This window comes from Coenobita brevimanus, chromosome 83 (genome assembly GCF_032717465.1).
Source record: "Coenobita brevimanus isolate Jiangsu-jjx chromosome 83, ASM3271746v2, whole genome shotgun sequence".
In the NCBI taxonomy this organism is placed as follows: domain Eukaryota; kingdom Metazoa; phylum Arthropoda; class Malacostraca; order Decapoda; family Coenobitidae; genus Coenobita; species Coenobita brevimanus.
Genome location: NC_137036.1, coordinates 2016445 through 2040492, shown reverse-complemented (window position 1 = coordinate 2040492; position 24048 = coordinate 2016445). Strand labels below are relative to the sequence as shown.

The following is a 24048-nucleotide window of genomic DNA, read 5'->3' as shown; positions in this document are numbered from 1 at the left end:
TAGTTGTTCTCTGTCTCTCCTAATTTTGTTGGGAGAGAGAGCTTCAGTTTACCATCACATGACACTGGGTTATGGAATTCTTGGATGTGCACATAAACAGTCCCCTTGCCATTCTCTTCCTTGGCTCACAAATTTGGCGAGAGGAGGCTGTGAGTGCCAATCAATGCAATCCAGCAGCATCTAAATCATGAACATATAGCAAAATACATCCACTCACCTACTCTGCATATTACAGCCTTCATCCTTTGAAATACAGTTCACAGCACCCCCTCTCATATACCCCTCCACTCTATCCCTCCATCCTATCCTTGGTCACCCCTTCCCTCCCCCCTTCCACCTCCCTTTCATACACTCTCCTCGTTAGTCTCTCGCTCTCCATCCACTCCACATGGCCAAACTTATGAGGCCAGACTTCAGACTTATATAATTGGTAAACACTGCAGACACTCACCGTCCTTCTCATGACCATCTTCATCCCTGAATTTGTTGGTTTCCATGTTCCAGATCAGCTGGTGAAGCAACAGCTGGGATTTTTTGGCGGCAAGTTTGATCAGTTCAGCAACATACCCCATCTGTATATCATAAAAGACATTAAATATGAGAAACATTACCAGATCAATAGGAAAATACAGGTTATGTACTCTGACAACAACTGTGGTATTAGGAAATGATAAAGCTGATAGGTACGTTAGGAGTGGAGTGGTAATCTGTAAGATGAAACACAAAGGCAATATCTAATCAAAGACTGCCAACACTCTCTACAGACTGCCAACACTTTCAATAAAGACTGACAACACTCTCTACAGACTGCCAACACTCTCAACTACATGCAGGATAGTGTCCACACAGCCATAATGCACTGACATACTTCTGAACAAATTGCAATGATGATTAACGAACATGTGAGGCCATACGATCTCAAAATTTGTGTCTGTGTGAGTTGATCTCCGACTCCATAAGGTCTATTTAAAAAGTGTCCAGGGGGTTTTTGCCCCAGGAACAACTGTACCAAGTTTGATGTGAACTGGTGAAGAAATAAATGAATGGAATCAGATTGAAAAGTGTTTGAGGAGAAAAAGAAACACAGCAAACACAGTACATCTCCACACCATGGTATGCAGAGAGTGCGTTTCATTTTGTGTAATTCTTCTAAAACTTCAACATAATATACAGGTGGACTCTTTTTTCATTTTATCTATCTATCTATCTATCTATAGCCCGACGCCCTAATCCCGCAAAGGGTGGCCGCAGACAAAACGCCTCCAAGTCACTCTGTCACCCATCATTTTAACCTGGCCTAAAACTGCCATCCGTCCATCTTGAATGCTGGGCTGGAACAACAGATTAACAATACAACACTGGGATGGTCACAGAGAAATACCGTGGAAAAGATGTAAAGCTGCGGAATTGTCTTCTTCTATCACTATGCTATGTGAAAAAAAAGACAGAGAACTGGGCCAAATGAAGGTAAAAGGGGCATATGGAAAAGATGTAGAGATGCTGCAATATCATCTATCACTATGCTATGTGAAATATGCTGCAAAAAAGACAAAACGCTGGGCCAAGTGAAGGTCTATCTATCTATCTATCTATCTATAGCCCGACGCCCTAATCCCGCAAAGGGTGGCCGCAGACAAAACGCCTCCAAGTCACTCTGTCACCCACCAATTGACTACCCTCCCCCCAACTCACCCCCCCCTCCCTCATATACCTCTCAACTCCATCCCTCCACCTCATCCTCGGTCTACCCCTCCCTCTCCCTCCCTCCACCTCACCTACATACACCCTCTTAGTCAGTCTTTCATTCTCCATTCTCTCCACATGTCCAAACCACCTCAGTGTATTTCTCCTAATCTTTTCAACTACATCTACATCTACCCCACAACGTTCCTTCACTTCTTCATTCGTCAACCTGTCCCTCCACGTGTTATGTCACAGCATAAACACTACAGCAATGTCTTCTTCTTTCACTATGCTGTGTGAAATAAGCTGCAACAAAGACAAAAAACTGGGCAAAGAGAGGGTGAAAGGAGTATACTGTCATAGAGGACAAACACTACACTCGGGAACAATCGGGTTAGTTGTCAGTTCTCACCGTGTCATAGCGAAGAGCCTGAGTCAACTGTGGAATGTAGAAGAGGAGTGTGTCTGGGGGGTAGTTGGAGAGGACGCGCACCGCATACTGGGCGGTCAGCGGGTGTGGCGAGTGTTGACGAGAGAAGTACGCCAATGCTTTGACAGGGGGAACTGGAGCCCACGTCAACATGTAGTTCAGCTGAAAATATTTGCTCAGGTGAATTCCAAAATCAAATATCTATACACTAAGACACATTAAAGCAACAGCCATTTGTTGTACCTTTATAATGCTCATTTATAAAGGCACCAACATGCTTGAATAATGGCTCTCCATTGCTCAATCTCTGGCAGCCTTCCTATTCAGTCCCTTATCCCTTAGGTCACACTTTATGACCTTGTCCCAGGTCTTTCTCGGTCTGCCCCTCATAACCCTACCCCCAACGTTCACACTTCTTACCTTTCACACTCAACTGTCATCCTTCATCCTCTCAACCTGCCCAAACCATCTCAATCTACCTCTCCATCACAAACCATCTCAATCTGCCCCTCCTCAACACAAACCATCTCAATCTATCCCTCCTCATCAAAAACCATTTCAATCTACCCCTCCTCATCGCAAACCATCTCAATCAACCCCTCCTCATCACAAACCATCTAAGTCCACCCCTCCTCATCACAAACCATCTCAATCTACCCCTCCTCATCATAAACCAGCTCAATCTACCCCTCCTCATCACAAACCATCTCAATCTACCCCTCCTCACCACAACTCATCTCAATCTGCCCCTCCTCATCACAAACCATCTCAACCAACCCCTCCTCATCACAAACCATCCAAGTCCACCCTTCCTCATCACAAACCATCTCAATCTACCCCTCCTCATCACAAACCATCTCAATCTACCCCTCCTCATCACATACCATCTCAATCTACCCCTCCCAATCACAAACCATCTCAATCTACCCCTCCTCATCACAAACCATCTCAATCTACCCCTCCTCATCACAAACCATCTCAGTCTACCCCCTTCATCACAAGCCATCTCGGTCCATCCCTCCACATCACAAACCATCTCAATCTACCCCTCCTCATCACAAACCAACTCAATCTATCCCTCCTCATCACAAACCATCTCAGTCTACCCCTCCTCATGACAACACCAATACATTCAGCATCAAATACCATACAGTAATACACAGATTATAGTGGGCATTTGTGAAGGGGAAAAGAAGGAAACAAAGGCTGATCTCACCTCTGGAATGTCTGACAGTATGTTCTCTGAGGTGGCCAGGTACTGCAGGGCGTCTGGTAAATGGCTGACGGCAATCGGATTCTCTCGTACCAGCTGGCTTATCTCAACCTCCAGTCCCGTAACATTGTGGATCCTGTACAACATCAAAGAAGAATATTACAACTACTACAACAGAACACAAGAATATTACAACTACTATAACTATGTATCTATCTATCTATTGCCAGACGCCTTAATCCCGTAAGGGGTGGCCACAAACAAATCGCCTCCATGTTGCCCTGTCCCCTGCCATTACGCTCCCCTCCCTCCAACTCACACCCTCCTCTCTCATATACCTCGCCACTCCAGCCCTCCATCTCATCCCCAGTCTCTCCCTCCCTTTCTCCCCTCCACTTCACTCACATACACTCTCCTTGTTAGTCTCTCACTCTCCATCCTCTCCACTCCATCCCTCCATCTCATCCTCAGTCTCTCCCTCCCTCTTCCCCCTCCACCTCACTCACATACACTCTCCTTATTAGTCCCCCACTCTCCATCCTCTCCACATGGCCAAACACTGTGATATAATAAGCTAAATAAATTGCTTAGGAAGAGGAGTTATGGAACCTCCTCTACCAACAAGAACAGCAACCATCTTTTGTTCCAAGAGAAAGGCCAAGGAGGAAGATGACTTATGCCACATTTGGTGCCTGGTGGTTTAGTGGGTAATTATTGTGCTCCAATCGGATTGAGCCGGTGAAGGTTTATATCCAAGGGATGGTTGGGGTTTATTGCTCGTGTAATGGCACTCAGGGATGTGTGAGGCTGGTCACTCTCATCTTAAATGTCGGGACCAGCTGCCTAGCCCCAGGCTCCTACGCTCCTCGCGGGGCAATGTAGGATTGGATGATAGATAGACAGATAGATAGATAGAGCATTCCAGGAAATGTGTGAGGAATTTCTGGAGGTTACTGTTGGGGGTGTGAGCTGGGGGGAGGGCAGTAAAATGGCATGGGAACAGGGGGACATGGAGGCGATTTGTTTGTCGCCACCCCTAATGGGATTAAGGTGACTGGTTATAAATAGATAGATGGACAGATAGATAGACAGACAGATAGACAGGTAGATGCTCTTGGGTTAAGTCTGAGTGGTAAATGTATGAACACTGGTACAATTGTCAGCAGTCAAGAAGCTACAATTACTGATGACCCTATGTGTGCATTAATTAGTAAAACATTTTAGCCATGAGATCATCAGCAACTATAACTCCAAAAAGGCTGACAACAGAGGCCCAGGTTGATTTAATATTACTCTACAATTACTGACAAGCTTATGGCTGAATTAAGTAGTGAACCATTTTAGCCCATACCGTTATCAGTAACTGTAACTCCATATAAGCTGAGAACTGGGCCCAGGTTGATTTACTAATACTCAAAATTACCCAAAGAATAACCTGCTAAAGTTTGGGACATCTGCACAAAGGCTGGGACAATAGCAGTACTGGATCACTTGAAGGGCAAAACAGGCAGTGAGGCCTTTCCCAGGTCTGAAGTGGAGTGTTTGTCATATGGCTCTATAGTGTCAATATCTGTGCTGCATTATGTTTGTCACTGGTGTGGCCCAAAGACACACTGTGGGGATATATCCACGGCAACCCTCAATGGCATTAAGGCATCTGGCTATAGATACAGAGGGATGGGTAATGCTCATCCTAATCATACAGCAAGGTACCTGGTGGGCAGGTAGACGGCGAGGGCTGGTGCAATGCTCCACGCCAGGTTGGTGTTGCCACTCCAGGCTTTGGGAGTGTTGAACCCACCAGACAACCACTTCACCAATGCCTCCTCCTGTGGGGTGCTCACCTCACCACCCTGACCTGCTGGCTGTGGAGGCTGCAGCCACACTTTCAGTGTCTGGATTTCAACAGCCTGCCAAAACAGCAACATAAATCACACACAAACAACAGGAAAATGAGTTCTCTCTTCTTTATTACAGTAACTAGGCACAAATTCTTGACATACAGTACCATATACAATTCACTATACGGGAGAAATGAGTGTTATTTTCTTGATAATATACATCCAACATTGCTTCATCAGGTATTTTCTTACCAGTGCTATACACTAGTTGTTTCCATAACCAACTCACCAAGAGAGACAGAATAAGTGCTCTCTTCTTGAGGTAATCTTTAACATAAATATCGGGGTTGATAAGCCTCTTGCTGCGTGTGGACCTCTTAGACAATGTTGATGTGTTGGATGAGAGTGGCACTGTGTTGATCCAGCCATTGGTCATTACAAATTCACCGGATGTGGAGCGAAGATCCGATGCCACTGATGGTGACAATGACGCACCTCCTCCATACTGGTACGATGTAAAATCTGTTGATCATATACAAGTTAAAAGGGGCATGCCGTCACACAATGCCACTGCTATTACCAGGCAGTGACCAGGCACTGCAGCTGCCCAGTTATACAGACATATCTAAGCTCCCTCCCAATCCTCCATATCCTTCATGGGGAGGATGGTGGACTCAGGAGAAGAACAGCCTCAGCCTGCAGTCCACCAGGGTCATGTCCAGACAAGTTTTGGGCAACATCAATAACAAAATAATAATAATAATTCCTTACATATTACTGTATAATACTGTACAATATTAAGAGAGCCATATCACATTCTTTATAACACAGACAACTGTCCATTACATCACATTAATTACATAACCCCATTTAAAAAGGCCACTAACCTCCAATGACACTGGTTTTGAGGTACTTCTTGTCAGCATGGAGTGAGTTCCAGAAGGCCAGGAGGGCGTTGATGTCATCCTGCAGGCGTGCCGGCCGTTGTGTGGGGCAGCCCCGGGCGGCACAGAAGTAATCCAGACAGGCACAGTAAATACGTTCTCGCAGCACATTCTTACTTAACGACTTGGGTAACGCATCACCTGTAACAACAACAACAAATACGACACTCGGTTAATCTACCCATATCTTTCCAATGGGCTTGATATCTTCCCATCTTCAATGCTGGAGTGTACAAATAGAGTTGTTTTTGTTGCAACCCCAGACACATCTCACTGCGAACCCTGTGGACTGCAGGACGCCAACAACTTGAACCTGTCACACTCACAGGTTAATTGCTGAGGTTATAGTGAAAGAGTCTGTGTTGTGGTGGTGTAGTGCATGTAGTGTGATGTTGTACAGGCGGATGCATTACAATGTGGCCAAAGTGAAGTGTTTGTACTGGTACTGTATTGTGCTGATACTGCATTTCTGGGTAACAGTTTCTGAGTAACAGTAAAGTATGGTGCTGGTCACACACACTTCTATCTATCTATCTATCCACAGCCAGAGGCCATAATCCTATAAAGCGTGGCCGTTTGTCTTTGAGTTAGTTGTTTTACAGGAAGGGGCACTAACCCTCCGCCAACCCACTCACTGACACATAGGGAACACATATGGGTTGGTTATATGGTTACCACCCAGCGTTGTAATGTTTCCTGGCTTACAGGAAACCATTAGGCTAGTCACTCAATGTAAAGCCACCTGAAAAGGAATGAAGAGTAATAAAAAGTGACAGGAGAGATGGGAGAAATAGGAAGAGAGGAGGACAGACAAAGAAAAAAGAATGATAAAGGTGAAGGAAGATGTAGGCAGCACTACATCAAGTGCCTGGATGATGGTCACCACCACCTACCACCCAACTTCCTACATATAATTCCCTCTCTCTCGTGCAATTTAAAATACTGTAACAATAAACCCTACATGAAATACAAACACTGATATAACAGGTACAAACGTGGCCGTGACCCACCTTGAATGAGTGTCAGGGCGCAGGAGAGTAAACGGAAGCGTGTACCGATGGCCCCGATGTGACGGTTTATCTTGGAGTCGGGATTACCCACCGTCATGTGTAACGTGCGGTGAAACATGCCGGCGAACATCACTACCTGTGCGTCACTGTCGTATTTGGCTATCTCTATCCGCTCACTGATGAACTGCAGGAAAAAAGAAAAACACAAAAAATACAAATGAGAGAGAGAGAGAGAGAGAGAGTAGATTAAGAGCTGAAAATAAAGCGTCTAAATATCTATCTATTGGCAGACACCTGCATCCCAGAAGGGGAGGCCACAAATAAATCACCTCCATGTTAGCCTTTCCTGTACCATCGGGCTGCCCTCCCCCCAACTCACAATTCTCTCATTCATATACCTCTCCACCCTATATATATCTCCAATACCTAAATGCAGAAAATTATGGCACTTATGTGGTGACCTCAGGGATATAGGACTGAATAGGGATGCTGCCAGAGATTGAGCAGCATGGAGAGCCGCCATTAGGTGACCGAGGCTGATGCATGCAAGCCTGTTGGAGCCTTTATAAACGAAACGAAACAATGGTGTTCGAAAATTAAAAAAAATATCACTGAAGGGATGGTGCCTCTACTTGGGTCTTTTGTCCTTTGTGGGAGGGTTTTCTGATGTATGGATGGAGCTCAAGGGGCCTTCATGCTGTGTACAGGTGTAGTGAATTAGCCCATTTTGTCTCATTAACTCTCCTCCTCTTACTGGCTCCCTTCAACCTCTGTCTCTTTGCCACACTGTTGCATCTTTATCTCTTTAAGGTGAGGGATGAATTAACTCTCCTCCTCTAACCTGCTCCCTTCAACCTCTGTCTCTTTGCTGCACTGTTGCATCTTTATCTCTTTTCTATTACTACTTCAATGGTCACAGCTTCTCTGAACTGTCTGCTTGCATTCCTCCACCTCTACAATGGGCGCGTAGCACCCGTCTAGCAACAAGCTCTCATCCCTTTTCTGTCCAACTCTCTAATGCAAGAGTTAACCATTACTCCCAGTCCTTCATTTATGCAACAAGTCAACTCTGGAACTGTCTCCCTCTGTCTGTATTTCCTACTGCCTATGACCTCCAGTCTTATGCAGTGTGTCCAGGCATCATGAAAAGAATGGATCTTGAATTTGGCTCTGTTATCTTATTTTTGTTTTTCCATGGAGGGAACAACTTGCAGGCTCCTGGCCTTTGGTTCCTTCTTCCTCGCAGTAAAAATAAAAAATAAAATAATAAATATCCTTGACTCTGATGGTCTAGTGTGTTCAGGTGCTTCCAATGGGTGGCAGGCATTTACTGGTCATGTACTACCACTCAGGGAAGAGCAACTGGTCACCCATGCCATATATTTAGCTGAGTAACCCAGTCCCAGTCCACCATGCTGAACTGGATGACTGATGGAGGAGAGGACATTTTTTGAGCTAAAGAGAGAACTTTTCTTGAACTTTTTTGAACTGGAGAGAACTTTTTGAACTGGAGAGAACTTTTTTGAACTGGAGAGAACTTTTTTGAACTGAAGAGAACAGTTTGGAACTGAAGAGAACTTTTTTGAACTGGAGAGAACTTTTTTTTGAATTATAGAGAATTTTTTTTGGAACTGGCGAGAACTTTTTTTGAACTGGAGAGAACTTTTTTGAACTGGTGAGAACTTTTTGGAACTGAAGAGAACTTTTTGGAACTGGAGGGAACTTTTATAAACTGGAGAGAACTTTATTGGGACTGGAGAGAACTTTATTGAAACTGGAGAGAACTTTTTGGAACTGGAGAGAACTTTTTCGAAACTGGAAAGAACTTTTTGGAACTGGAGAGAACTTTTTTGGAACTGGAGAGAACTTTATTGGAACTGGAAAGAACTTTTTTGAACTGGAGAGAACTTTTTTGAACTGGAGAGAACTTTTTTGGAACTGGAGAGAACTTTTTTGAACTGGAGAGAACTTTTTTGAAACTGGAGAGAACTTTTTTGGAACTGGAAAGAACTTTTTTGAACTGGAGAGAACATTTTTTTTAACTCTATTGGATATATTTATGTGAAGCTACAGAATGTGGTGAAAGTTTTTGGAGTACCAGATAGAGTTATTTAAGAGGAGCCTGTGGAGTCCCATGGAGAGACAGACTGACAAATGAGGATGTGAAGAAGCGTTGTGGTGTGGATGTGATAGGAAGCATTAGGAGAAACACACTGAGGTGGTTTAGCCATGTGGAGAGGATGTAGTGTGAGAGACTGATGAGGAGAGTGAATGTGAGTGAGGTGGAGTGGGAGAGAGGGAGGGGAAGGCCAAGGATGAGATGGAGGGATGGAGTGGAGAGGTATATGAGAGAGGATGGTCTGAACTGGGAGCAGGGCAGTGAAATGGTGGGGGACAGGGTGATGTGGAGGCGATTTGTTTGTGGCCACCCCGTATAAGGGATTAAGGCATCTGGCAATAGATAGATACACTAGATTGATACATCCAGGATTCCATGGGCTTGAATGACGAGTGAATAGAAGTGTGGCCCATTAGATTAGGCAAACTTGGGCTGTCTGGACGCTGCCACTCCTCAACCTGCCCTAGGGTGGGAAAAGAGGTATGGATGATGTTGATGATGATGATGATGATGATGACAATGTTGATGATGACAATGATGATGATGATGATGATGATGATGATGATGTTGATGGTGATGATAATGATGATGATGATAATGATGATGATGATGATAATGATGATGATGATGATGATGACAATGATGATGATGACAATGATGATGATGATGATGATGATGATGTTGATGGTGATGATGATGATGGTGATGATGATGATGATGATGATGATGTTGATGCTGCTGCTGCTGCTGCTGCTGATGATGATGATGATGATGATGTTGATGGTGATGATGATGATGATGATGATGATGATAATGATGATGATGATGATAACATTTTATGAACTTGTTTGTAAAAACTTCAATATGCTTGCATGTGTTGTCTTGGTCACCTAATGGCGGCACTTCAGGCTGCTTGATCTCTGGCAGCATCCCTATTCAGTCCCTTAGTCCTTAGCATGGACACACACACACACACACACACACAAATAAAGTCATCAAACAGAATGGGTCACAGAAAATGCACTTAAAAACATATTGAAGAATGTATTGAAATGTACTGAAAAATGTAATGCATAATGTACTGAAAAATGTACTGAATAATGTACTGAAAAATTTACTGAATAATGTACTGAAAAATGTAAAGAATGATGTACTGAAAAATGTACTGAAAATTTTCTGAATAATGTACTGAAAAATGTACTGAATGATGTACTGAAAAATGTACTAAATAATGTACTGAAAAATGTACTGAATGATGTACTGAAAAATGTACTAAATAATGTACTGAAAAATGTATTGAAAAATATATTGAAAAATGTACTGAAAAATGTATTGAAAAATGTACTGAATAATGTACTGAAATGTATGGAAAAAAAGGACTGGTAAAATGTAGGAATGTACTGATAAATGTACTGAACAATGTACTGAAAAGTGTACTAAAATGTATTGAAAAAAGTACTGAAAAATGTTTTGAAATGTACTGAAAAATGTACTAAAATGTATTGAAAAATGTACTTAAAAAATGTACTAAAAACAAGAAAATAAGTACTGAAAAATGTTTTGAAAAATGTACAGAAAAGTGTACTGAAATGTATGGAAAAAAAGGACTGGAAAAATGTAGGAATGTACTGAAAAATGTATTAAGAAATGTACACTCAAACCTCAATTTAAAGGACCTCCATTTAAGAGATTTCAGATTTAAGGGATTGCATATTCTACCTGACAAACGGACAAGACCATTCAAAACTGATACGTAATGTCTAGGTTATACACATTAATATGTTTCTTTATACAGTACCCATAAAATAATATTCATAATCATATAAATAAGTAAGATAAGTGAAACAATCATTGCATTTCATAATAAGATTGTCTTTATATGTGGTACAACAATGGACATTTTCAACTAAGGGACAAATTGATTCCCCATTTAGTCCCTTAAATCGAGGTTTGAATGTATAGTACTGCCAACTGTATGAGGCGTACTTTGATCCAGATGTCGTGGGGGGCGACGGGTGGGATCTGCGGCTCCAGTGTACACCCTTCATAGGCGGCCAGCGGGTTGACTTCATTGGCCTGGAGTGCAAACAGACCCAGACGACGATCAACACTCTCCTGCAGGGAAAATTACTATATTATATGAACAGTTGTGGTTGGTGGTTCCTTTACACTGTGTCACGGTGCTGGGGAGATGCCTTCAGGTGGTGGCATACACAGGTGCAGGTGGTGAAGCTGCCTGCACACACAAACACCCCTCAATCCTCTCCCTATCCCCCAAGAGAAGGAACTGCAGGAACAAGGACAATTTCAGCCCACACTCCACTAAATTCACACTAAGGACTCCTGATGGCATTTAAGAGAAAATTCACAAATCAGATATTCACTAGCAGAATATTAATATTTAAAATCTACATCAAAAGGAAAGGGTTGAAAAAAAAAAAAAATGCAAACCACACCTGCCAAGCGGAGATCATTTCCTGCATAAACGGCAGAGTGAGGTCATGGCGGGCGGAAAGAACCCACTGCCAGCAGGCAGTACTGTTCTCCATGGTCTCCTCTGTGAACAGGTTCAGGCAGGACCCACACACACACCTCAGCAACACACGATGGATTCCTGAAATGCAACAATTTCTACACTACAGTCCTACAGATTACAAAGGGTGATTCAAATGTCAGGTTACAAAAGGAAATACAGTACTGTACTATAGTGTGTAATGACAGAGGGGAACAGTCACAGGATATATTCCATGTGACCATCATCAACAGCAATGTACCTCTGCAAACATTCCATCCAATGAGGTAACACATTCATGGGCACTGTTAGACTTACAGTGTTAATGGCTGTAGTGATCCTCTCCTTATCTGTGTAATCTGACTTTTGAACCACTCAACATTCATGTCAGATTACAGGCAAGTTTTCATTCAGGAACAAATATTCATCTCGTACAATTAACATTACCAGCCTTCCTTCAGTACTCACTTAGAGATGAAATGCCCAAAGTTAGCCTTTAGTCTAGTCCTGTAAATTTAAGGATAGGACCAACTACTCCCCTTGATGGAATTACATCATGAAAAAAGTGAAGCATTTTAAAGGGGAAAATAAATATAACTACTGTAAATGCATTTATCCCCATATACAGTGGAATATTCATTCCTTAAATCTTCTCAATTACACATACAGTTATCTGTATGTCTACCAATCCATACAGAGTGTACTGCATGACAAAATTAACTAAAACCATTCAAATCATATGATGCTGTACTTCCTCTTAAGGAATCTCCATTGCCTACTGAGACTGGCCACGGTACAGCTGATGTTTTCTACAGACTAGACACAACCAGCTGCCAAAACCAACTAATTATTTCCCAACAGTTGTTGCAAACTGCTGTGAAAAAAGAAATCTGAGATACTGTATGTTATAGGACTTGCAACACTGTATGGGTCTCAGCTTCTGACTCTGTTTACTAGTGGCTGTTTCCTGCCAAGAGATGATGATGGTATGGACAGCTAGCAAACTTGTAGCCACACACCACTTTCATGGTAGTACCTACCAACGCAGCAGCTAGGTGGTGGCGACCATCATCCACTCACATGATGTAGTGCTGCCTACTTTTTCTCTACCATTCTTTTTCTGTGTCTGCCCACATCTCTTCCTATTTCTCCCATCTTTCCTGTCACTTTTCATTACTCTCTTTTCCTTTTCAGGTGGCTTTACATTGAGTGACAAGCCTAATGGTTTCCTGTATGCCAGGAAACCATTTACAACACTGGGTGGTAACCATATAACCAACCCATATGTGTTCTCTACGTGTCAACAAGTGGGTTGGTGGAGGGTTAGTGCCTCTCCCCATAAAACAACTAACTCAAACACAAACAACCACCCCATACGGGATTATGGTATCTGGCTATAGATAGACAGATAGACAGACATTCACTCATTTGCAAGCATTTACTCTACCTTCTGTTACTAACCTTTAGTGGCAATGAGGAGGCCAGTTGCTCTCCACAGTCCCTGCCTAAAATCCACCTCACTCTTCTTCTCACAGGCGGCCTTGATGTCCCCCAGCAGCTTGGCAATCAGTTTATCGCGCAGGGCATCATCCGGGGCCATCAGCAGCAGCCCAGAGATCTCACCCTGGTAGTGGGTCCGCATCCGCAGTGACTTCATGAACGAGGATGTCAGGTCGTTCATTCCTTTGGGTCGCTTATCAAATGTGCCCGACTGAAAAAAACAGAGAGAGAGAGAGAGAGAGAGAGAGAGAGAGTCAGTCAGTCAGTTTTAAACAGACAAATATTAAGCATTCTTACCTCAATAATTTCTTCCCTAACACACAGATGCGAGGATGAAAGTTTTCCTAAAATCAAATATTTACAAGAATGACAATCTGTACATGGATGGGGTAATAAAAGAGGTACAAGGTAGGGTAGTGGATGTTGGAGTGGCCCTGGTGAGAGAGGATAGTGTTTGGAAACTCCCTGTACTGTTGTTTGCAGATGATACTGTGTTGTTGAGTGAAGACGAAGGGGAGCTGCAAGGCTTGGTGGATGAGTTTGAGAGAGTGTGTAAGAAACGGAACCTAAAGGTGAATGTAGGGAAGAGTAAAGTGATGGTCTTTGAGAGAGGTGAAGTTAGTGAATGTACAGCAAGGTTAGATGGTGAGGAATTGGAAAATGTGAGTACGTTTAAGTATTTGGGTAGTGTGATGAGTAAGGATGGAGGTTTGGAGTGTGAAGTGCTTGAAAGGGTACAGCAGGGAAGAAAGGTTGCTGGTTCCTTGAAAGCAGTGATAAGAAACAGGGAAGTGAGCATGGAAGTGAAAAAGTTACTACATGACAGTATTGTGATACCAACTCTAACGTACGGAAGTGAAGCTTGGACATTGTTGGAAGGACACAAGTCAAGAGTGAGAGCAGTGGAAATGAGTTATTTAAGAGGAGCCTGTGGAGTCACGTGGAGAGACAGGCTGACGAATGAGGATATAAAGGAGCGTTGTGGTGTGGATGTGGATGTGATAGGAAGCGTTATGAGGAACACACTGAGGTGGTTTGGCCATGTGGAGAGGATGGAGGGCGAAAGACTGACGAAGAGAGTGTATGTGAGTGAGGTGGAGGGGGGAAGAGGGAGGGGGAGGCCGAGGATGAGATGGAGGGATGGGGTGGAGAGGTATATGAGAGAGGGGGGTGTGAGTTGGGAGCAGGGCAGTGAAATGGCGGGGGACAGGGCGACTTGGAGGCGATTTGTTTGTGGCCACCCCAAACGGGATTGAGGCGTCTGGCAATAGATAGATAGATAGACAAAAATGAATGAGTATGTGAAAATAATTATGGTATTTAGTGGAGCAGATGTGACACTAAAATTTCTTGACTACAGCAGTTAGGAAGATATTGTTGGACTTGTTAAAATACTCTATGACAGACAACGGCTAGAATAAGAAGGATTAGAATTATCAACAGAATTTGTGCTATCCATTCCACAAACGCATACACCTTCTTTAACACTCTCATTTCCACACCTCTTACTCTTGACTGTTCTCATGCCAAACTAACATCTTACACCGTTACATATACATGGGCACTAACACACCAAGTCCCTCCAGCATTCCCCATACTCAGATCTCTGTTTACTATCATAGTCTTCATAGCACTAGGTACATTTCTTTCCCTTGTGCTACTCTACTCTTCACTTCCTTTGCATATTTACTTCTACTACAGCACCAAGGTACTTAAACTCCTTCACCAAATTCAGTCTCTCTCCATTCAGCAGTAAATCACACTGACAATTACCCTCCCTCTCAACAACTATCACTTATATTTTCAAGCCAGGACACACACACACACACACACACACTATCTATCTCTCTAATGCCAGATGCCTTAAACCTATAAGGAGTGGCCACAAACAAGTCGCCTCCATGTCACCCTGTCCCCCGCCATTTCACTGCCCTGCTCCCAGCTCACACACACCCTCTCTCATATACCTTTCCACTCCATCCCTCCATCTCATCCTCGGCCTCCCCTTCCCTCTCCCCCCCTCCACCTCACTCACATACACTCTCCTCATCAGTCTCTCACTCTCCATTACACACACACACATCCAAAAAACCTTAACACAGTCACCAAAGTTCCTGTTCACAGCTACATCAAGTGAGAGACTAAGTGACTGTATATGAGGACGTCGAGGTGCAAGTGTGGAAGGGGAGGATAAGGTGGAGGAAAGGAGTGGAGATATCTGAGGGGTGGTATGGACTGGAGGGAAGGGAGGTTGATAGTGGAGAAGGTGGTAACATGATGGCAATTTGTGGCCACCCTCTCCTGGATTAAAGTGTCTGCCTATAGACAAAATATACAGAGACAGATACAGACATAAACATATAAACAAATAGACAGCTAAACAGATACACAGACAGACATAAATAGACAGACAAACAGACAGCTAGACACACAGACAGACATAAAGAGACAGGCAAACAGACAGCTAGACACATAGACGACATAAAGAGACAGGCAAACAGAATGCTAGACAGACAAACAGACAGGTAGACAGACATAAACAGACAGGCAAACAGACAGCTAGACAAGTAGACAGACATAAATAGACAGGCAAACAGGCAGGTAGACAGAGAAACAGGTGTTGACACAGCTAAGGACACCTCTTACCAGTGTGTTGTGGGCTGTTGTAAAGATGCCGGCGTACTGCATGAGAGACTCAGTGGCCAGGGCAAGGCCAGAGTGTGAGCCCAGATCAGCTTGGTCCAGGTGTGTCTGGTAGTTCTGCAGGTGGGAGCGTGTGGCCTCCGGTGCCCACTTCATGGCCTCCTGCAGGATACCTTGGCACCGGGCAGCAAAGTCACTCACTGTACGCTGTTGATGAATTCAGTTGTTACTACTGTTATTATTATTATTATTATTATTATTTTTATTACCATTATTATTATTACTACTGTTATTATTATTATTAACATTTTTTCCTACGCTGCTCATGGGGCGACATAGGATTGGATGATGGATTATTATTATTATTATTATTATGAGGCTAAGGGACTGACAAGAGATCGAGTTGGGTGGATGAGTTCTGTGCAAAGAAGCGCATAACTAAGAATTTGGCACCCCTTTTTAACCCTTTAACCGCGGGCATTGTTTTGTCCCGACTGGCCTCTCCCGCGGGGGTTTCAGCCAAAATGTAAACAAACTTTAAACCTTTATAACTCTGCACAGAATAAATCTAGAGCAAAAAATAAGGTACCATTAGAAAGTACTAACCTTCGGCTTTGCAATGATGTAGGTTTCATGATTTCGTTGACTATCACTGGATGGGCAGTGCCATTAGAAGTGAGCGATCTAAAATCACTATTTTTCGCTCACACACCATTACCAACGCTCACACACCATTACCAAATGCCAACCTCATTCTGATAATATTACTATAAACATATATGAACACTGCACATACGATAAACACCCACTCTGTGTTCACTGAGGCAGGTAAAAGGCACTGTAATTGCCCGCACTTCACTGCCACATCAGCGGTGTTGTAATCACTATTTTTCGCTCACACACCATTACCAAATGCCAACCTCATTCTGATAATAATACTATAAACATACAGTAATCCCTCCAATATCCGACATAATAGAGCCATAGGCAGGTCCGGATAGTGGTCCTGTCCGGATATTGGGCCCCAGCTTATGGACTTGTACTTATGGACCCTAACTCTGAAAAACACCTATACAACTCCCTCTGGACAGGCAGTGCACCTATTTAAGACCCAAATCAAACCAATAAGGGACATAAAAGACTGAAATAAATGCAAAAGAACCATAAAATGAGGTTTTAGAGGTGAGTTTATACAATATTAAACATTCTGGGTACTTACAAGTCCCATGCTCCTGGACTGGTTTGAACCGCCAGTTTGCAGTCCACAGTTAATCTTCTGCACTCTAAACTCTAATTTCTTAACACTGCACAACACTGTAAATTCCTGTGTGTTCTAGTGGCAAGGTATTGCAGTTTATTCACTGTTTATTCACAAAAAACAAGCACCTGTGGCTTGCACTGTTATGAGTATCTGCTCTCCATCGGAGTTAAGCTGTGACTGTTGATGTTGGTGGGGTAACAGAGTTGCCAGATCGCAACAGCCACATTACCAATCTCCTCAACTTTCATTGTCAAATATAACTTTTCATTACCAAATTCGTAAAGCTAGCATATATTCTTCACTAATTATATATACAAGTGGAAATACATGTAATCACTCTCCTTATAACTAACACCATGTTGATTATTTTCACACTATGTAGGGTAGCAGATTAATCAGAGAGAGCAAACAATCCACCATCTCCATCCTGTGTATCCTCATACATGTGAAAAATCCATTTGGTAATGCATTATTCTAATTCATTACCAAACGAATTTTTCATTACCAAATTGGCCCACACTTGGTAATGAAAAATACCAAATGGCAACCTGACAGGGGAGGGGGGAGGGGGAGGAAGGAAGGGGTGAAGGGACCATGGTGTAACAGCTGTTCGGCGCCAGGCGGGAATTTCAAATTATGGGAGGGAAAAAAGTCAGATTTTTTTCTAATTTTTTGCGGTTTTTGGCCCATTTTGGGAATAATGGATCCCAGGAGGATTATGTCCGGTTAGTGGGGATGTTCGGATATTGGGCGTTCGGATATTAGAGGGATTACTGTATATGAACACTGCACATACGATAAACACCCACTCTGTGTTCACTGAGGCAGGTAAAGGGCACTGTAATTGCCCGCACTTCACTGCCACATCAGCGGTGTTGTCACTCACACAGCTGGACAGATACTGATGCGTGTTGGTCAGGGGTGGGGTGGGGGGCCCGGGGGATTGGAGGTGGGGGCCCGGGGGGTGGGAGGAGGGAGGTGGGGGTCGGCTGGAGTGAAAGAACTTAATAGCTACTCTCCCTTGAAACAATTGGCGCACGGAAAAAACGCGGGGTATTCAAAATATTCACAAACATTCGAGAATGACACCCACGGTTTGGTCCAGTTTTTGCAATGTCATTCTGAGATGACACCCGCGGTTAAAGGGTTAACGTGACAGTGTTTGGATTGGCTCTGTCAGATAGCTATATGTGAAGCTACAGGACGTGGTGAAATATTTTGACTTATCAGATGGAGCCAGGATTCCAGGGACCTGAATGATGAGTGAATGGAAGCATGGCCCACTGAAATGGGCAAACTTGGGCTGTCTGGACGCTACTGTTCCTCATCCCACCCGTGGGAAGGATGTCCGGATGATGATGATGGATGATTATCATCATCATCATTACTGTATTATTATTATTATTATTATTATTATTATTATTATCATTAATTATTGTTTATTATTATCTGGGGACATGATACATGCTGCAAGACAGCCTGGAGGTAGTTCAGTAGCATGGATAAAAAAGTGGTTGGAAAGAGTTTAGTTCCTACTGAACTTCTGTTGTCTGTGATGAGGAGGGGTAGACTGAGATGGTCTGTGATGAGGAGAGGTAGACTGAGATGGTTTGTGATGAGGAGAGGTAGACTGAGATGGTGTGTGATGAGGAGGGGTAGACTGAGATGGTTTGTGATGAGGAGAGGTAGACTGAGATGGTTTGTGATGAGGAGAGGAAGACTGAGATGGTTTGTGATGAGGAGAGGTAGACTGAGATGGTTTGTGATGAGGACAGGTAGACTGAGATGGTTTGTGATGAGAGGAAGATTGAGATGGTTTGTGATGAGGAGAGGTAGACTGAGATGGTTTGTGATGAGGAGAGGTAGACTGAGATGGTTTGTGATGAGGACAGGTAGACTGAGATGGTTTGTGATGAGGACAGGTAGACTGAGATGGTTTGTGATGAGGACAGGTAGACTGAGATGGTTTGTGATGAGGAGAGGTAGACTGAGATGGTTTGTGATGAGGAGAGGTAGACTGAGATGGTTTGTGATGAGGAGAGGTAGACTGAGATGGTTTGTGATGAGGACAGGTAGACTGAGATGGTTTGTGATGAGGAGAGGTAGACTGAGATGGTTTGTGATGAGGAGAGGTAGACTGAGATGGTTTGTGATGAGGAGAGGAAGATTGAGATGGTTTGTGATGAGGAGGGGTAGATTGAGATGGTTTGTGATGAGGACAGGTAGACTGAGATGGTTTGTGATGAGGAGAGGAAGATTGAGATGGTTTGTGATGAGGACAGGTAGATTGAGATGGTTTGTGATGAGGACAGGTAGACTGAGATGGTTTGTGATGAGGAGGGGTAGACTGAGATGGTTTGTGATGAGGAGAGGAAGATTGAGATGGTTTGTGATGAGGAGGGGTAGACTGAGATGGTTTGTGATGAGGAGAGGTAGACTGAGATGGTTTGTGATGAGGAGAGGAAGATTGAGATGGTTTGTGATGAGGACAGGTAGATTGAGATGGTTTGTGATGAGGACAGGTAGACTGAGATGGTTTGTGATGAGGAGGGGTAGACTGAGATGGTTTGTGATGAGGAGAGGAAGATTGAGATGGTTTGTGATGAGGAGGGGTAGACTGAGATGGTTTGTGATGAGGAGAGGTAGACTGAGATGGTTTGTGATGAGGAGAGGAAGATTGAGATGGTTTGTGATGAGGACAGGTAGATTGAGATGGTTTGTGATGAGGACAGGTAGACTGAGATGGTTTGTGATGAGGAGAGGAAGATTGAGATGGTTTGTGATGAGGAGAGGAAGATTGAGATGGTTTGTGATGAGGACAGGTAGATTGAGATGGTTTGTGATGAGGACAGGTAGACTGAGATGGTTTGTGATGAGGACAGGTAGACTGAGATGGTTTGTGATGAGGAGAGGAAGATTGAGATGGTTTGTGATGAGGAGAGGTAGACTGAGATGGTTTGTGATGAGGAGGGGTAGATTGAGATGGTTTGTGATGAGGAGAGGTAGACTGAGATGGTTTGTGATGAGGAGAGGAAGATTGAGATGGTTTGTGATGAGGAGGGATGGAATGAGATGGTTTGTGATTAGGAGGGGTAGACTGAGATGGTGTGTGATGAGGAGGGGTAGGCTGAGATGGTGAGTGATGAGGAGGGGTTGACTGAGATGGTTTGTGGTGAAGAGGGGTAGACTGAGATGGTCTGGGCATGTGGAGAGGGGATGACAACTGGGTGCGGAAGGTGAGAAGTGTGATCAGGGGTAGGGTTGTGAGAGGCAGACCAAAAAAGACCTGGGATGAGGTCACAGAATGTGACCTCAGGGATAAGGGACTGAACAGGGAGGCTGCCAGAGATCGAGACTGGAGACTTTATAAACAAATGAATGAAAACACTGAGTACACTTACCTCTCTGGCCTCAGGTATACCATATTCAAGAGAGTACAGTAAACCCCCGCTATAATGCGGTTCAGATATTGCCGGTTCACTTTATCGAGGGATTTTCATTGGAACCTAACTATTTTTACATTGCGGGAAACCCCGCCTCATCGCTGTTTCCACAAAGCCTACTACGGCTATTTTTAGGGTACAGTACATATTTTACATCTTTATTTTCAGTACTGTATTCTGAAATGGATATGTTTATGGTATTTTACATCTTTATTTATTCTAAAATATTAATAGCTGTATTAAAATAATAATTAAAAATCGGCTAACATATTTGATAAAATACAAGCGAAATCGTGGCGTGGGGTGAGGAAATACCCAGACTCATTGGTAGGTGGCACACAATTGGCTGGAGCCTTACCAGTAGCCAATCCAAACACGCTTTACAGTACATTTTTACTTGCCGCTGATTGGCTGCTGCCGACGCGCCATCCTCAAAGAAAGGAGCGGGACTTCACCGCACCACCATACCGCACCTCCCAGTTTACCGCGTGTTCCTGCCTCAGCTACATCACCGTGCCCACTTCAGCCTTTCACCACTTGTTTTTGCCGGTTTCTCCTGGTTTTCTGAAGCCCCTGCAATGCCACCAAAACGCCCTGCATCTTGTAAGCCTTCTGGTGCCAAGGACGTCAAGAGGAGGAAGGTTATGACGCTGCCGGAGAAGGCTGAACTTCTTGACATGCTGCGGGAAGGGAGAAGCTATGCCGCAGTTGGACGCCGTTACGGGATCAACGAAAGTACAGTGTGGTACATAAAGAAGAACGAGGACGCAAACAGGAGCGCTGTTTCAGCAAGATTTTGCCAGAATGCTAAGAGGGTGTCTACAGGCAGGAACAAACACATCGTAAGGATGGAATCGGCCCTGGCATTGTGGATAACCGACTGCCGGAAGAAAAACATCCCGCTGGACAGCAACATCATCCGCAAGATGGCCAGGAAGTTGTACAACCAGTTCGCAGCAGAGGGCGCCGAAGGAGATGACGACGAAGAGCCGCAACCAGGACCATCTACAGCACCAGAGCCTGAGGAATTTCACGCCAGTAAAGGGTGGTTTGACCGGTTCCAGAAGCGGTTCCAAATGAGGAGTGTGACTTTGCACGGGGAAGCTGCATCGGCGGACAGTGAAGCTGCGGAAAAGTACCAGGAAACATTCCGGCAGATCATAGAGGAACGGGGTTACAAGCCCGAATAGGTTTTCAATATGGACGAGACTGGCTTGTACTGGAAAAAGATGCCGTCCAGGACATTCATAATGCAGGAGGAAGCCAAAGCACCTGGCTTTAAAGCACAGAAGGACCGAGTCACTCTTATCTTCTGTGGCAATGCTGCTGGCTTCATGATGAAACCAGGCCTCATCTACAAGGCAGCAAACCCCAGGGCTCTCAAGAACAAAAACAAGAACGTGCTGCCAGTCCACTGGATGAGCCACCCCAAGGCATGGATTACGAAGCTCCTGACTTCCAACTGGTTTCATCAGTGCTTCATCCCTCAGGCCAAGCAATACCTCAGTGACAAGGGACTAGAGTTCAAGGTGCTGCTGTTGGACAATGCTGGTGGCCACCCTGTTGATTTGCACTACGAGGGAGTGCAGATTGAATTTTTACCTCCTAACACCACCTCTATCATCCAGCCTATGGACCAAGGAGTGATCCGTGCTTTCAAGGCACTCTACACCAAAGGATCTCTTCAACACCTGGTGGATGCGATGGACAGGGACGACGAATTCACTGTGAAAAGTTATTGGCGCAGCTTCAACATCGGGACGTGTCTCTTCATCATCCAGAAGGCGCTTCAGGACATGAAGAAGGAAACCCTTAATGCTTGCTGGAAAAAATTGTGGCCCGAGTGTGTGAACGACTGCAAAGGCTTCTCCCCCGAAGAAATTCACCACTCTGCAGTGAACAAGTCTGTCAAGCTGGTGAAGATCCTTGGTGGTGAAGGTTTTGCTGACATCACGCCCCAGGAAGTCAATGACCTCATTGACGCACACTCCGAGACCCTGACAGATGAGGATTTGGCAGAGTTAACCAAGTCAGCCAGCGAAGGGGAGGACGAGGAGCCGACAGATCCAGCACAAGAGGAGGAGGAGGAGGAGGAGGGTCTAACATTAGAACGCCTGTCTGACATGGTAAGAGCCGCAAACGACCTGCAGCTGATGGCTCAGAAGTGGGATCCATACATGGTTCGCGCTGTGCAGTTCTCCAATGCGACTGACACAGCCATTCTGTCGTACAGAAATCTCCTCAATACCATGAAGAAACAACGGCAACAACTCCCCATCACCATGTTCCTCAAGCCACTGAAAAAGACTCCACCTACATCTCCAGCAGCAGCAGCACCTCCTGAAGCACCTGCATCACCTGAAGCGCCTGATGAAGAGGCACCCTCTGAAGAGCTGTAAACGCTCTGCTTCACTGTGCAGTACATCATCATCATCATCAGCATCGTACTGCACAGCTACTTCAGGATCATCAATCAAACTCATCATCCGTGAGTACCCGTACAGTACTGTACAATTCACTTTCTTTGTTATTTCTTAATTTCAGTGATATTTCATGTCCTTATTAGTTAGCAAGCAATACAGTAACTTTACACTTACGTTTTGCTCACTGCCCGCAGAAATGTCATCATAGGCGCCTTCTCAAGAGCTGCACAACTAATACTGTACAGTATACTGTACACCTTGTAGTGAACTTCATGATCATCATCATCTTCAGTTCATCTCATTCATCATCAGTGAGTACCTATACTGGTTTTTCTTATTAACAGAGACAATAAATAGGCATTTTAGGGGTAGCGTCAATACATCGTGGATTTTTGCTTATTGCGGGTGCCTTTGGAACATAACCCCGCGATAAAGTGAGGGTTTACTGTAACAATAAAGGGAGTGTAAAATATATTAAAAGGGAGTGTAAATTATAAACTAATGGCTTCACACTGCCTACACCCACCTCTCTGGCCTCAGGTATACCATATTCAAGACAGTAATAATAAAGGGAGTGTACAATATATTAAAAGGGAGTGTAAATTACTAATTAATGGCTCGACACTGCGTACACTCACCTCTCTGGCCTCGAGTGTATCCATGAGTGTAATGCTGAAGGGCGTGTCAGGGATGGGGATGGTGGGGTTGGCATCGTTGGGGTCTAGCTGCAGTGAATAGCCCAACACCTGAAGGATGTCCAGTAATGTCCGCAACACACTGCCATTCCACAGCAGCAACGGAAACCTGCACGATATACCAACACCTACTACTGCATCTGCGGCAAATACTGTACTGTGCAAGCATCATCGTCAGCATCATCACTCATCATCATCATTATCATCATCATCATCATCATCATTGTCACTATCATCTTCATCATCATCAGTCACTCAAAATTGCTGTTGTCATTATCATCATCAATCATCATCATCACCATCATCATCATCATCATCACCATCATCATCA

At 44.1% G+C, this 24048-nt stretch overlaps 1 protein-coding gene across 1 annotated transcript in view; it reads right to left on the bottom strand.

Annotated features, from left to right (window-relative positions):
- The window catches only part of Pi4KIIIalpha (phosphatidylinositol 4-kinase III alpha), a 79083-nt gene that overhangs the window by 10756 nt on the left and 44279 nt on the right, over positions 1-24048 (bottom strand). The window contains exons 19-30 of the mRNA XM_080280065.1: positions 23661-23826; positions 15899-16102; positions 13214-13463; positions 11697-11854; positions 11227-11355; positions 7122-7305; positions 6055-6252; positions 5457-5689; positions 5040-5236; positions 3330-3462; positions 2096-2275; positions 452-572 (exon numbers count right to left, since the gene is read on the bottom strand). Coding sequence (XP_080136191.1) covers positions 452-572; positions 2096-2275; positions 3330-3462; positions 5040-5236; positions 5457-5689; positions 6055-6252; positions 7122-7305; positions 11227-11355; positions 11697-11854; positions 13214-13463; positions 15899-16102; positions 23661-23826 — 2153 coding nt within the window. The remainder of the gene's footprint in view (positions 1-451; positions 573-2095; positions 2276-3329; positions 3463-5039; positions 5237-5456; positions 5690-6054; positions 6253-7121; positions 7306-11226; positions 11356-11696; positions 11855-13213; positions 13464-15898; positions 16103-23660; positions 23827-24048) is intronic.